This window comes from Hylaeus anthracinus, unplaced genomic scaffold, assembly GCF_026225885.1.
Source record: "Hylaeus anthracinus isolate JK02 unplaced genomic scaffold, UHH_iyHylAnth1.0_haploid 11994, whole genome shotgun sequence".
In the NCBI taxonomy this organism is placed as follows: Eukaryota; Metazoa; Arthropoda; class Insecta; order Hymenoptera; family Colletidae; genus Hylaeus; species Hylaeus anthracinus.
Window position 1 is genome coordinate 2,999,299 of NW_026534341.1, and position 11,178 is coordinate 3,010,476.

General features: G+C 31.5%; 4 protein-coding genes across 8 annotated transcripts in view; 2 read left to right on the plus strand and 2 right to left on the minus strand.

Moving 5' to 3' along the window:
* Positions 1 to 4,271, plus strand: part of LOC128888769 (speckle-type POZ protein-like) — a 6,493-nt gene extending 2,222 nt beyond the window's left edge. The window contains exons 2-6 of the mRNA XM_054145892.1: positions 1,534 to 1,741; positions 2,147 to 2,445; positions 2,911 to 3,132; positions 3,637 to 3,784; positions 3,840 to 4,271. Of these exons, the coding sequence (XP_054001867.1) occupies positions 1,564 to 1,741; positions 2,147 to 2,445; positions 2,911 to 3,132; positions 3,637 to 3,784; positions 3,840 to 4,108 (1,116 nt within the window). The 5' untranslated portion in view covers positions 1,534 to 1,563 and the 3' untranslated portion in view covers positions 4,109 to 4,271. The remainder of the gene's footprint in view (positions 1 to 1,533; positions 1,742 to 2,146; positions 2,446 to 2,910; positions 3,133 to 3,636; positions 3,785 to 3,839) is intronic.
* The window catches only part of LOC128888739 (tudor and KH domain-containing protein homolog), a 13,170-nt gene extending 7,086 nt beyond the window's left edge, over positions 1 to 6,084 (minus strand). The window contains exons 1-5 of one of the 2 annotated variants that reach the window (XM_054145844.1): positions 5,642 to 6,084; positions 5,164 to 5,572; positions 4,866 to 5,078; positions 4,609 to 4,766; positions 4,272 to 4,492 (exon numbers count right to left, since the gene is read on the minus strand). In XM_054145844.1, the coding sequence (XP_054001819.1) occupies positions 4,272 to 4,492; positions 4,609 to 4,766; positions 4,866 to 5,078; positions 5,164 to 5,572; positions 5,642 to 5,737 (1,097 nt within the window). In that variant the 5' untranslated portion in view covers positions 5,738 to 6,084. Of the gene's footprint in view, positions 1 to 4,271; positions 4,493 to 4,608; positions 4,773 to 4,865; positions 5,079 to 5,163; positions 5,573 to 5,641 lie in introns of both variants that reach the window. The other variant, XM_054145843.1, reaches the window with a different exon arrangement.
* A 947-nt stretch (positions 6,085 to 7,031) lies between these two features.
* On the plus strand, positions 7,032 to 9,413 carry LOC128888754 (glyoxylate reductase/hydroxypyruvate reductase-like). Its single transcript, XM_054145864.1, has 6 exons — positions 7,032 to 7,223; positions 7,578 to 7,705; positions 8,128 to 8,317; positions 8,515 to 8,678; positions 8,764 to 9,054; positions 9,273 to 9,413. The coding sequence occupies exons 1-6, from the start codon at positions 7,156 to 7,158 to the stop codon at positions 9,386 to 9,388; spliced, it is 957 nt and encodes a 318-aa protein (XP_054001839.1). The 5' UTR covers positions 7,032 to 7,155; the 3' UTR covers positions 9,389 to 9,413.
* A 111-nt stretch (positions 9,414 to 9,524) lies between these two features.
* Positions 9,525 to 11,137, minus strand: LOC128888762 (ragulator complex protein LAMTOR3-A). Of its 4 annotated transcripts, none has more exons than XM_054145879.1 (4): positions 11,119 to 11,137; positions 10,684 to 10,733; positions 10,247 to 10,474; positions 9,525 to 10,021 (listed from the first exon to the last, which is right to left on the minus strand). In XM_054145879.1, the coding sequence occupies exons 1-4, from the start codon at positions 11,120 to 11,122 to the stop codon at positions 9,884 to 9,886; spliced, it is 420 nt and encodes a 139-aa protein (XP_054001854.1). In that variant the 5' UTR covers positions 11,123 to 11,137; the 3' UTR covers positions 9,525 to 9,883. The 4 variants fall into 4 exon arrangements, with proteins under 4 accessions (XP_054001854.1, XP_054001853.1, XP_054001855.1 ...); XM_054145878.1 differs by lacking the exon at positions 11,119 to 11,137 and adding an exon at positions 10,866 to 11,054; XM_054145880.1 differs by lacking the exon at positions 11,119 to 11,137 and adding an exon at positions 10,827 to 11,005.
* Between the last annotated feature and the right edge of the window lie 41 nt (positions 11,138 to 11,178).

Genomic DNA, 11,178 nt, shown 5'->3' on the forward strand with positions numbered 1-11,178 from the left:
CGCTACCGCTCCATCGGCATACTCGCGCTCGGATTGGTCGGCCGCCTGGCGCGTAGCCTTCGTAATATCTCCGTAACGAAGCCTCGAACAACATTTTTGCTAAGGAAAAAGTTGTTTCGAATCACCCCTTGAACCACCCCTTTCAAGGAGTTACAACATTTTTTGGGACACCCTGTATACAAACGTACGCGCACACATCTGTAACGTGATAACAATATAAAGTGACACACAGTACATTTCTCCAAATTTAAATTGCAATTGGCCTTTTTTTTTTTTTAACTACATTAAATTATGCTTAATAACGAATAATAAAAAAAGAAACTTATCATCGACTGGAATAATCGTTCCGTCATTTTTAATAATAATACTCGCACCGCCCCGCGTATCTAATTACTTAATCGTTCGATGTACCTGGCAAGAAGCGAAAAGATAATACGCGATATTATCGCGCGGCTAAGAAATTCTAGTTGAATAAAGATAAACGTAGATCGGAAACTGGCAGCTCGCCATATGTGAATCGCTTTATAATCGTCGAGCGTGCAATTTATATCGTAAACTTTGCCTATGCATGTGCAACGCGAGAGTTTAACAACGGCAAAACGTTTTGCGCGGTTCGGCAAAGCTTTATCGCGACCCGTGCGGTGCAATTATACTGCGCCACGAGAGTCAACGTGTTCCCAGACAGACAAAATTGCGGGGAAATCGACAACGAACGATGATAACGAAGAAATATTTTCATGGCGGTTGTTAAATTGTCCTGGGGCACGTTAAGAGATAAAAAGTAGCTGATAGGAACAAAACCGAGGGTAATCGAAACATGTATAACAAATTGAGCAAACTTTAAGGTGTCATTCTACTTTACTGGCCAAGAAAATCAATGCTTCTTCGCTAATTTTGTTCGAAATTACATTACAAAACGATGTATTTTAAACTTTATCCGTATATTTATTATGCTTTTATAATTATATTAGAATTTTTTCAAAAAGAAATATGAATATTACATTGAACTATCTTTAATTGAACAATAATCTATTTTAAATTGCGTAATATTCGTATTTCTTTTTGAAAAAATTCTAACGTAATTATAAAAGCATAATAAATATACGCATAATGTTTAAATCGTTTTGTAATATCCTTTCCAAAAAAAAAAAAATTAACAAAGAAGCATGTTTTCTTGGCCAATATAGTAGAATGACCCCTTAATATACCAATAAATTGAAATGAATAACAAGCGAAATTGATGTAGCTCCTATACAAACGTTCCTTCTACTAATAAACACAATGCTTTGCTATGCTTTGACCATGGTATTAGTAATTTAATGAACCCAGTGGTTCTTGCATACAAATGTGTTTATGTAATAATAATTGTAATAATTTTAATTGTTCGTTTCACTATTTAATTCAACGCTTTTTACCATTACTCAATATTCTGTCGTTATTTGTTTCCCTCAAGTATACGGTTAATCGATTGAATAAAATGTTACAATCCTAATAGATTTCAAGTTTAATGACTCTCTTCCTCATTTCAAATAGGACCTTTCATTCGAGTGAAATCGCTAAAAAATGGAACTATTAGTGCCGACAGTCTCGGACGTCGTCTTCAAATATACTTGGCCAATTCCACATTACAAGAAATACATCTCAAAGAAAAGCTTAATCGATAGCCCGTCGTTCGACGTGAACGTGAACAATATTCATAGCGTATGGAATCTATCTATCAGATTTTGGAAGGACCCTGACGGTAAGGCAGACGATTTGCAACCATAAAATCGTTATTACTAGACTGCGGATCTTTATGCAAAATAAAATCTTCATGAACGTGCCTACAAAAATTGAACCTAAATAAGAATTTATTTCATTCTGTAAATATCATAACATGAACTTCACTTTCAATCTTTTTCATATTCTTGCATATTGTGTGCATTTTGTAGGTTCTTGCACATTCAAATTTCCTATAAATGCATAAAGATCCGCAGTCTAGTTATTACAATCACGTTAAAACTATTCAAATTTGTCCCTCAAACAATTGAAAACTTGAACATCGTTTATCTTCATTAAGCACATGAAATAGATGAATGCATTCTTTTTCATTTGTAATAAATAATCGTCGATCAACTTCGTTAAACGTTAAACTGTTTGGTAACAGGCAAAAGAGTTATAAACCCCGTGGTACTGTGTCTGAACATGTTGCACTGCACGGTAGACGAGGCGGAACAAGCGAAGATACGATTTCAATTTGCAGTTTTCAATGCTGACGTTAAACACTGGGAGTATTGTCACGTAAGCAGAACAATACTCGAACTGAAATCATGCACAGATATTATTTCCTTGGGGTACAAAGACTTGTCAGTAGTCGATAGGCATTTAAACAAGAATGGCGAGGTTCTGTTAATGGTCAAGATACAAATAGTCCAGTGTGAAAACGAAAAGCACAATTTATCGCAGGCAAGTGTTCCTCGAATAATAAAATGGCTAAGATTTTTCTATTTATATTGTTTCATACAACTAATAATGTTCCACGAGGAAATGGACTATTTTAAAAGTTACTTAAAATTATTTAAATTAAAGCAAGCATTATTTAAATTAATTTAAATGAAGCTTGATTAATTTCTCACAAGTAAAATTTGTCATCAATCTAAAGAAAAAGATTTGGCAAAATTGTACCGATTTAAACATTGTATGAACAGTACATCTTTTAAAAGAATATTTAATTTTGTAGATATTTGAATATCAGGTAATAATAGCAATAAAACATGGAAGCACAGATTATAGAAGTCTGTGAATTTTGGAGTTACATCAGTAAACAATATCAGCATATATAATTTGAGTTTTCCATAGTTTGAACAACCATTGATAAAGGAATTATCAATTTTATAGATAAATTAAAATTGAGAAATTACGTTTTTTCAGGATATGGCCAGGTTACTGAAGCATCCATCTGGTGCGGATACTAAATTAACTTGCGGTGGTTTAACCAATACAGAAATTCCAGTTCATAGCAGTATATTAGCCGCGCGTAGTAATGTTCTACGTGAAATGATCTCACCTTTGAATGAAACGTCGAAAAAAGACTCAAAGACAGATACCGCAGAAGATAATGCGTCGGATACGCGAGACTCGCAGGAAGAAAAGGTGATCGATAAAGAAAACGAGTGTTTGAAATAATCCAATTCGATCTCTAAGAAGAAGCTACTCAAACAATCTTTCTAATATTAACATTATAATTATAATTATTCTTAATCTGTATTAATTTGATTTATAAAACATATCCTATGTTTTCATATAAAAACAAAACTAGCATAATTGGCAAATTTAATGTGTTGTTGTTTCTTTATATACGTATCTAACATACCTATTTCATACATAAAATATAAAAAATACAAAGCAATTCTAATTTTCCACGAAATTACGAATTGAATAAATTTTAAAAGCTTAAGCTGTATAATTTCCGTATTAAATTAACATAATGCTGCTATTAACTGTAGGAATATAAATTTATGATATTACTGTCTTTTTTGCAAGTGATACTTTTTCTAAACTTTATTAATTCCACAGGTGAGTAGTCAGTATTGCTATTATATAATAATTTTGCAATATATAAATTTATCATAATGATATGTATTGAAAATATTTCAGAATCACTACTCGTTTTCTCTGGACTTGTTAGATCTTACTAAAGAAGTGACGGAAGAATTGTTACGATACATATATAGCGACCATGTCGATAATTTGGATGCTTTAGCTCCCCAACTTCTATCTCTGTCAGAACGTTTCTGTTTACAAGGTACTGTATTTTACGAAGTTACTTATAAGCAAAGTTACTCATAATTATTTTCTAGGACTGAAGGAGCTTTGCGAGAGGAATCTAATTGAAACAATAACTCCAGAAAATATAGCAAGCAGACTTTTAGTTGCAGACGAGTTTGGCTGTTTATCGCTTAAAAGAGCAAGTTTGGCATACTGCGAAGAAAACATAACTGTACTCAACAAAAGTTTAGCATGGAAAATGATGGAACATGTAAATCCACAATTATTCAATGAAGTTTGCGAAGCTAATATTGGTAGTTCAAGATCAAGCAACATGGATGACAGTGAATTAAGCAATTAATGTCTTCTTTTCCTACGAACCGATATTAATAATTTTATATTTTTCAAAGAAAAAACCTGTATGTAATAACTTTACCGACAGTTTCGTTGATTCCAAAATCTAATTTTAAATGTTATATTTTATTCCAAATGTTAACATAATAAAAAGAAAAGGAATGACTTACCGTGGTTTAATGCCAGCCAAAGAACACTCGATTGCTTGCAATCGTAAACTTAAAAAGTTTGTGCGAAGTTCCAGTATAGAATCAAGTTGAACTACTTCATGGTCCCCATAATCCATAAAATAAACTTCACATTGGCCATCTTCAGGTTCTGAAATAACTTCGGCTCTATACCACAGTTCATCGAAACTGAATTTTGCTGCAACTACTTGACCCAGAGTTACCTAAAACAGTATGATGTAACCATAACAATAATATCAATTATAAATAATTTGAATTCATTGTTTCTTTTTCATACACTATTTTCTGTAACTAAATAATACAGCTAATGTATACATACATTTTTTAATCTATGTAACTCTTGATTTTCTTTTTCACTGTAATACTCAGCCATGTCAGACACTAATTTGTCTAAAGCTGTAGTTCCATGACCAACAACTTGAATCCAGAATTGGCTAGGATTTTCCATTGCAGATACATATATTTCCATTAGACCATCTGTAACTGAAAGTAAAAGTATTTAAATGTATCAAAGCAAATGGCGACATTCGTAATTTTAAAGGTAAAGATATTATTTGAGTTATTTGCTTTACACACCTTGCAATACTGAACTTTCAGTGGAATACAAATGTTCAGTGGAGTTAACTGGACTGTTGCGCAGTGAAGATTTACCTCTAGGCAGTCTTACTGCAGCAGAGGCTTGCACTTTGGTATAAGATTCTTTATCTTCGCGAACTTTATCCTCAATTTGCGATAAAGCTGAAGCAATCTGTTCAGCTGTACCTTTTATTATAATCCTTCTTTCAGCATCTATAAAATATTTGAACTAGTCACGAAACCTTTACAAAAATTGAACAAAAAAATGCTTTGGAACTAATATATACAATTAACATACTCAAATCGTAGGGAGTAAATCCACTTTCAATAATAACTTTTGCACGAGAAGATGCTTGTATTTGCATTATACTTTCGCCACCTCTTCCTATTATCCTTCCACATGAGTTCTGAGGTACATACATTTCATATGTTTCAATTATAGGCTGATTTTCAATTATGGATTTTATCATTTCTTCCGCGAAATGTACAGCCTCAAAAGTTCCTCTTATGATGCAAATACGATCAGGACATTCGAGATTGTCTTCTTTAAAATATATTTGTGTTCCTGTCTTATTTTGTACATCTTTTACTACAGAACCACCTCTTCCAATAACAGCGGGAACAAACTGCCTAGGTACTTTGTATTCTATACTAATTCTATTCACAATTTGTATTTTCTTTCTTCGAGAATTTGCATCATCTTCATCCTAGTTGTTTGAAGGATCGATTAATAGGATATATCAAGAAATATGAATTTATAAAGCCTTCAATCTTACCTGTTTATACAGTAGATATATGAAAGCAATGCTAATACTTGTTAAAGACACACCAAGTAAGAGCGGTAACGTGATTTGTCGTGGCAACCACTTCATTTTACTTTTTGATATTCTAAATATGGAACTTGTTTCGTATCTTTTATTTTTTCGTTAGTTCATTCTGCTTTAACCGTGGAACATGCTTTGGAGTTATTGTAAATATGTCTCATAACCTCGAAATTCTTGTAAAGATATTTATGGTACAAGTACGATAGATATATATCATTAAACGTTCACGGAAATCGAAGTATACGTCCGATGAACTGTTTCATAACTTTTCATTGAACTATCCTACTCGTTTGTAAATATAAGTTAGTAAGTAAATTATTGAGTTCAGATCGGAAATCGTATTTTTAAAACCGTATAGTTACCAACCTGAAATTGTAAATTTAAGGTGGTTCTTTCTCAACTGTCCTAGTCAAAACAAAACTCAAATGCAGAAAGTATTAATATATTATAACGATATATGTATTTTCTATAGTAAAATTCTTAAATTATTATTTGATTACAATTTCTAATAAAAAAATTAGTAATTGATGCAGTTACAGTTGTATTTAGTTTTTCAAATATTATTTTATCCAACGTAGTAGTTACGAAATCGAACACGCGGGAACTTCGCATTTGAATTTTCGTCAGGTTAAGCTACGAGCGAAAGGGATCGACAAAAATTGTATAAAATACTAGGATTTATAGATGATCGATTTTGAAAAATCAACCACTTGTACCTTAAGTGGTTTTATATCTTATTTTTGTAAAATGTTATCTATAAACAAGGAAATGTGAGTTATAAATACGGCAGTCATAACAGGATACTGCGGTTGATGTTTCAAAATATTGTTTATCGGTATTATTGAAATCCTTCCTGTTGTGCTCTACGCATTACTTAAATTTGAATTTCGACAAAGAATTATGAATTCTACACTAAAATTATCGATTTTACATAATATATATATAAAATATGTATAATATATATTATATATTATATAGATATGTAAAATATTATATTATGTATATGTATTATATTAATATAATATAATATATATTATATATAATATTATAAATATATGTACATATATATTTTACATATAATTATTACAAATACTTGTACAAAATGTACAACTATTATTAATACTTTTACATAATATGTAAATACATTTATATATATGTAATGATAAAACGTACATTTCATAAATGAAGTAATTACTATAATTCTATTTTTCTTTGGAGCGACTAAGAGCGTCAATTTTATGGTTGTATCAGATACTGATGGTAAAACCAGTGCGCGTGTTTCAGTGACTGGAATCAAGATCTGAAACGTCACATGGGTGTAACAATTTGTTATCGTTATGTTCGGTTATGTTGTATGACGCCTGCGCACATAATCAGATCTTAACCTTATATAACGCAGGCATGCATGGCAGGTCTGGCAGTTTACAAAGTATTTACCGTTGTAGTCAGTACATAAAGCAACAACAATGAGGCCTCGTGTATTGGTCACCAGTAACGATGTACCTTCTGCTGGCATAGATCTTCTTCGCACAAAGTAGGTGCATTTCAAACGTCTAAAACATAATTCAATTGTGATACAATATTGCATTAATGCAAAAAAAAAAAATATAATAGAATATTACGGAACGTCAGGGTACGAAGTATTTATAATAATGATCTTATTTCTCAACTGGATCTGAATTGCAATTAATCTCTATATTACCGCTTGCGTTGTAGACCGTTAAATTCATAATTCGATACGCGAATGCTCGACGCATTTCGATTATCGACAGTACACTCTTTCGAACATTTCGGCGGGCAATCGTAAACAGTTTCGATTTACACGAATTGCGCTATCTTATCTCGTTACAAAATGTTTTAATATTCTGTTTTCTTGTTTTTTGTGTAGATGCGATGTCACAATAATTCAAAGTTCGAATATCGAACGGGAAGATTTATTGCAAGCACTGCCTGGTCACGATGCGGTCTTTATAGCTAAACATCATAGTGTAAACACTGAATTTCTTAACATTGCAGGTGATTATCGAACTGCATTTTTTTTAATGTCCCTATCTCATGTATTTTATATTTTTATGGAGATAAATAAATCTCGAATACTGTATTTATACAGTTAATTAAATTGATAATGTTACCTTTTAATTTTGTATAAAATATTAAATGTAAAATGTATGTATGTATAAATAGATTAAATTAAATAGGGAACACTTTATAATTTTATAAATTTAATCTTGTATATACATGTTTATGTATACATGTATATATGTACATATATATATGCATATATACTAATTAAAGAATACGTACATAATATTAATGTATGCGTACATTATTACACATGTATATTACACAGGAACATAAAATATGGACCTGATTTCTAAATATAATAAATTTAATAAAATTGACTTCACAACTGACTTATTAAAATTTTACATAAACAGGACCAACGTTAAAGGTGATTTCAACGATGTCAGCTGGTTACGATTATCTAGATGTGCCTGAAATTAAAAGAAGAGGAATCAAAGTTGGACATACGCCTATGGTTTTATCAAACGCGGTTGCAGATATTGCTGTACTTCTAACATTGAGCGCATCGAGACGAGCTCACGAAGGACGACTAAAACTGGAACAGTAATTAAAATTGCTTCTGCCATTTTTGTTGACGTTAAGGACTTAAATGTCTCTTTAAAGAAATTAATGAGTTATCCAGGCGACCTGTTTTAAATATACCAAGCTACAAACATTGATAAACATTGAAACATTGATTTTAGAAATTATACTTAACGATACATATTTAATGTTTGCATATACAATTTTTGTTAATTTAGGGATCAGTATGAACGCCGTCTTGATTGGCTGCTTGGTCAAGATATAGAAGGATCAACAGTGGGTATAGTTGGTCTGGGCAACATTGGACAAGCTATTGTTAAACGACTGAAGGGATTCGAAGTTGGTCGTTTTATTTATACAGGCCATTCTCGTAAAAAAGCGGGTACTTATCATTATATACAACTAAATATACAACTAAAACGCATATATTTATTCAGCATTTTATTCGATTGTAATTTCATACATAGGAGACGACTTAGGGGCTCACTTCGTATCTCTCGACGAGCTTCTCGAACAAAGTGACTTTGTAATCGTCGTTGTTCCGTTGAACAACGAAACAAGAGGAATGTTTAATGATAACACTTTTGGAAAAATGAAGAAAACCGCGGTACTTGTAAACGTTAGTCGTGGACAAGTTGTAAACACGGATGCGCTAGTCAAAGCATTGAAAAATAAAACAATTTTCGCGGCTGGCCTCGATGTTACGAATCCTGAACCATTGCCACCTGACCATGAACTTCTTAAACTTCCAAATGCTGGTTAGTATCGTTAACTATCTTAATAGAAACATTTAATGATAAAGTAACATTTTCTGCCCTTATACGTGTAACATTTTATTGGTAGACATTATAATTTACAATTCTGCACACACACGCTCGCACATACATATACATACATAATGTGTGTACTTATTGATTAGTAATAGAAATGTATAGCAAAACTATATACAGTAATATATATGTATTATGTACCGCAGTGGTCACACCTCACATAGGCAGTGCTACTATGAAGACTCGACGTAATATGTCAATTACTGCAGCACAAAACATTCTCAATGGGTTAGAGGGTAAGCCATTGGTGTACGAAGTCTAATTATCGATGTTTGAAAATTTGAAATATATGATTGTATTATTTAATTTTCAATGATATAATGTTAATAATGTTTTAATATCACTTGTTTTACATGTATATTTCATACTATTTACAGACATGTGAAATTTGAAAAAACTTTTTCTCAAATGGTTATATGTTAGTTTAATTACAAACATAGAATACATAATGCAAATATTGAAATGCCTCACAGTATATTATAAAAATTCGTAATTTCTATATATTTCTATTGTACTGTTTTATACAAGATATGCGCTACTTATTTCCTTCCAAATATGTACTTAAAACATCGTATAAAAATGCCAGTAGAAGGATTTATAAGTATGACAGACTACGAATTAAACGTTTTGTAAATTAGAAACAAAATATACAGTAACGTCTTCCTCGCTATTTATACCATTCCTCCTATACAAGTCATTACCAAATTCAACCGTAAACTTTTGGTATTTATCACCCATAATGGACAACAGGTAACCATCAGGCTTCCACTACTGCATTTTTTAAATTACTCAAGATTGGATCGATCTTATTTTCCAAAGATAAAATGTGGCCTGTATTACAGTCATGACTAGCAATAAAACTAATGACTAATGGTAATTTGTTCATTTGAACAACCTGCAAGTAAAAATATTAAACATTACATGCAGTTGATTATAAAATGAATTTGAAACTGAATAATGTAAATTAATATAAATAATACAGTTAAATAAATCCAAGAAGTTTGTATATGGCATATATGTAACGAAACTTTGTATCCTTGTATTACATTATTCTCTATATCTCGAGTTAGATAAATAACAATAATAGTCTGCAATGCATTATGTATTTTGTTTTTATTACCTGATAACTACTGTACATGCATATGATAGTCTTATTTTTTTCAAGTCCTAGTTTACTTCCTTGATCAGTTGCCATTCCAAATGTAGATAAGAAACTTGCCCTCATAGCCAATTCCGGAGCCTTTTCATCGGCAACAGATATAACAGGCACTCCATCCCTGTCTGTTATCAATATACTATGAAGACCTTCTACGCTGCTAAGAAGTCCGTTCAGAAACTTCTTTAGTTCCTAAAGTCAAAACAAAGAAACGAATAAGAAAATATATCAAATAATAATGGTTTGATGGTATAGTAACATTATTCATTGCACATAAAATAGAAACCGACCTGCATATAAAAAAATGTACTTGAAACTTATTCAAAGGATTTGTGTATAACCTTAAAATATGTATAACATAGGATCTTTTAGATGGTTTGTAGAGTAATTTCATAACTTACTGCTGTCATTTTCAATAATCCTGGTAATAAACGTTTCGTAACTCTCAAGTCTGTAAAAGTTTTATAAATCTAAATATCAACGATAGCAAACTTTTGACAGTGTTTACTATTTTTCGTAAATTTTACGAATTAAACTCGAAAACCTTATATCGCAGAACGAGAAAAAGAAAATCGTTTCTGACCGTTTTTTAGCGCAATAGCGGCGAAAGAGGAACGATAAAATAGAAATTTCGTTCCGAGCTCGATTTGAATTAGCAAATAAAGGTCGAGGAAGAAGAGTGAACAGCTGATCGTGTGACAGTTCGCTAGTGGTTCACAGTGGTTCATAGTAGTCCAATGTATACATATACCATATATGTATACAAAGATGACACTTGACTCTAAGTTCGTCGATTCGGCCTAAGATAAGCGATATATTTAAATCATTCAACATACGCATGTACAAAGAATGAATAAAAGGTTAATTAAAATAAAACCGAATAAAAAATTGGCGTC

What these genes read in the sequence shown, in the direction of transcription:
- LOC128888762 (XM_054145878.1), bottom strand. Translation starts at nt 11,010, where the DNA reads ATGAACCACTGTGAACCACTAGCGAACTGTCACACGATCAGCTGTTCA. An exon ending in CGCTATTGCGCTAAAAAACG is followed by an intron (nt 10,734 to 10,865) that starts GTCAGAAACGAT and finishes AAACTTTTACAG; the next exon opens with ACTTGAGAGTTACGAAACGT. An exon ending in GCATGTACAGTAGTTATCAG is followed by an intron (nt 10,022 to 10,246) that starts GTAATAAAAACA and finishes TTTTACTTGCAG; the next exon opens with GTTGTTCAAATGAACAAATT.
- LOC128888754 (XM_054145864.1), top strand. Translation starts at nt 7,156, where the DNA reads ATGAGGCCTCGTGTATTGGTCACCAGTAACGATGTACCTTCTGCTGGC. An exon ending in TGAATTTCTTAACATTGCAG is followed by an intron (nt 7,706 to 8,127) that starts GTGATTATCGAA and finishes TTACATAAACAG; the next exon opens with GACCAACGTTAAAGGTGATT. An exon ending in TCTTAAACTTCCAAATGCTG is followed by an intron (nt 9,055 to 9,272) that starts GTTAGTATCGTT and finishes TATGTACCGCAG; the next exon opens with TGGTCACACCTCACATAGGC.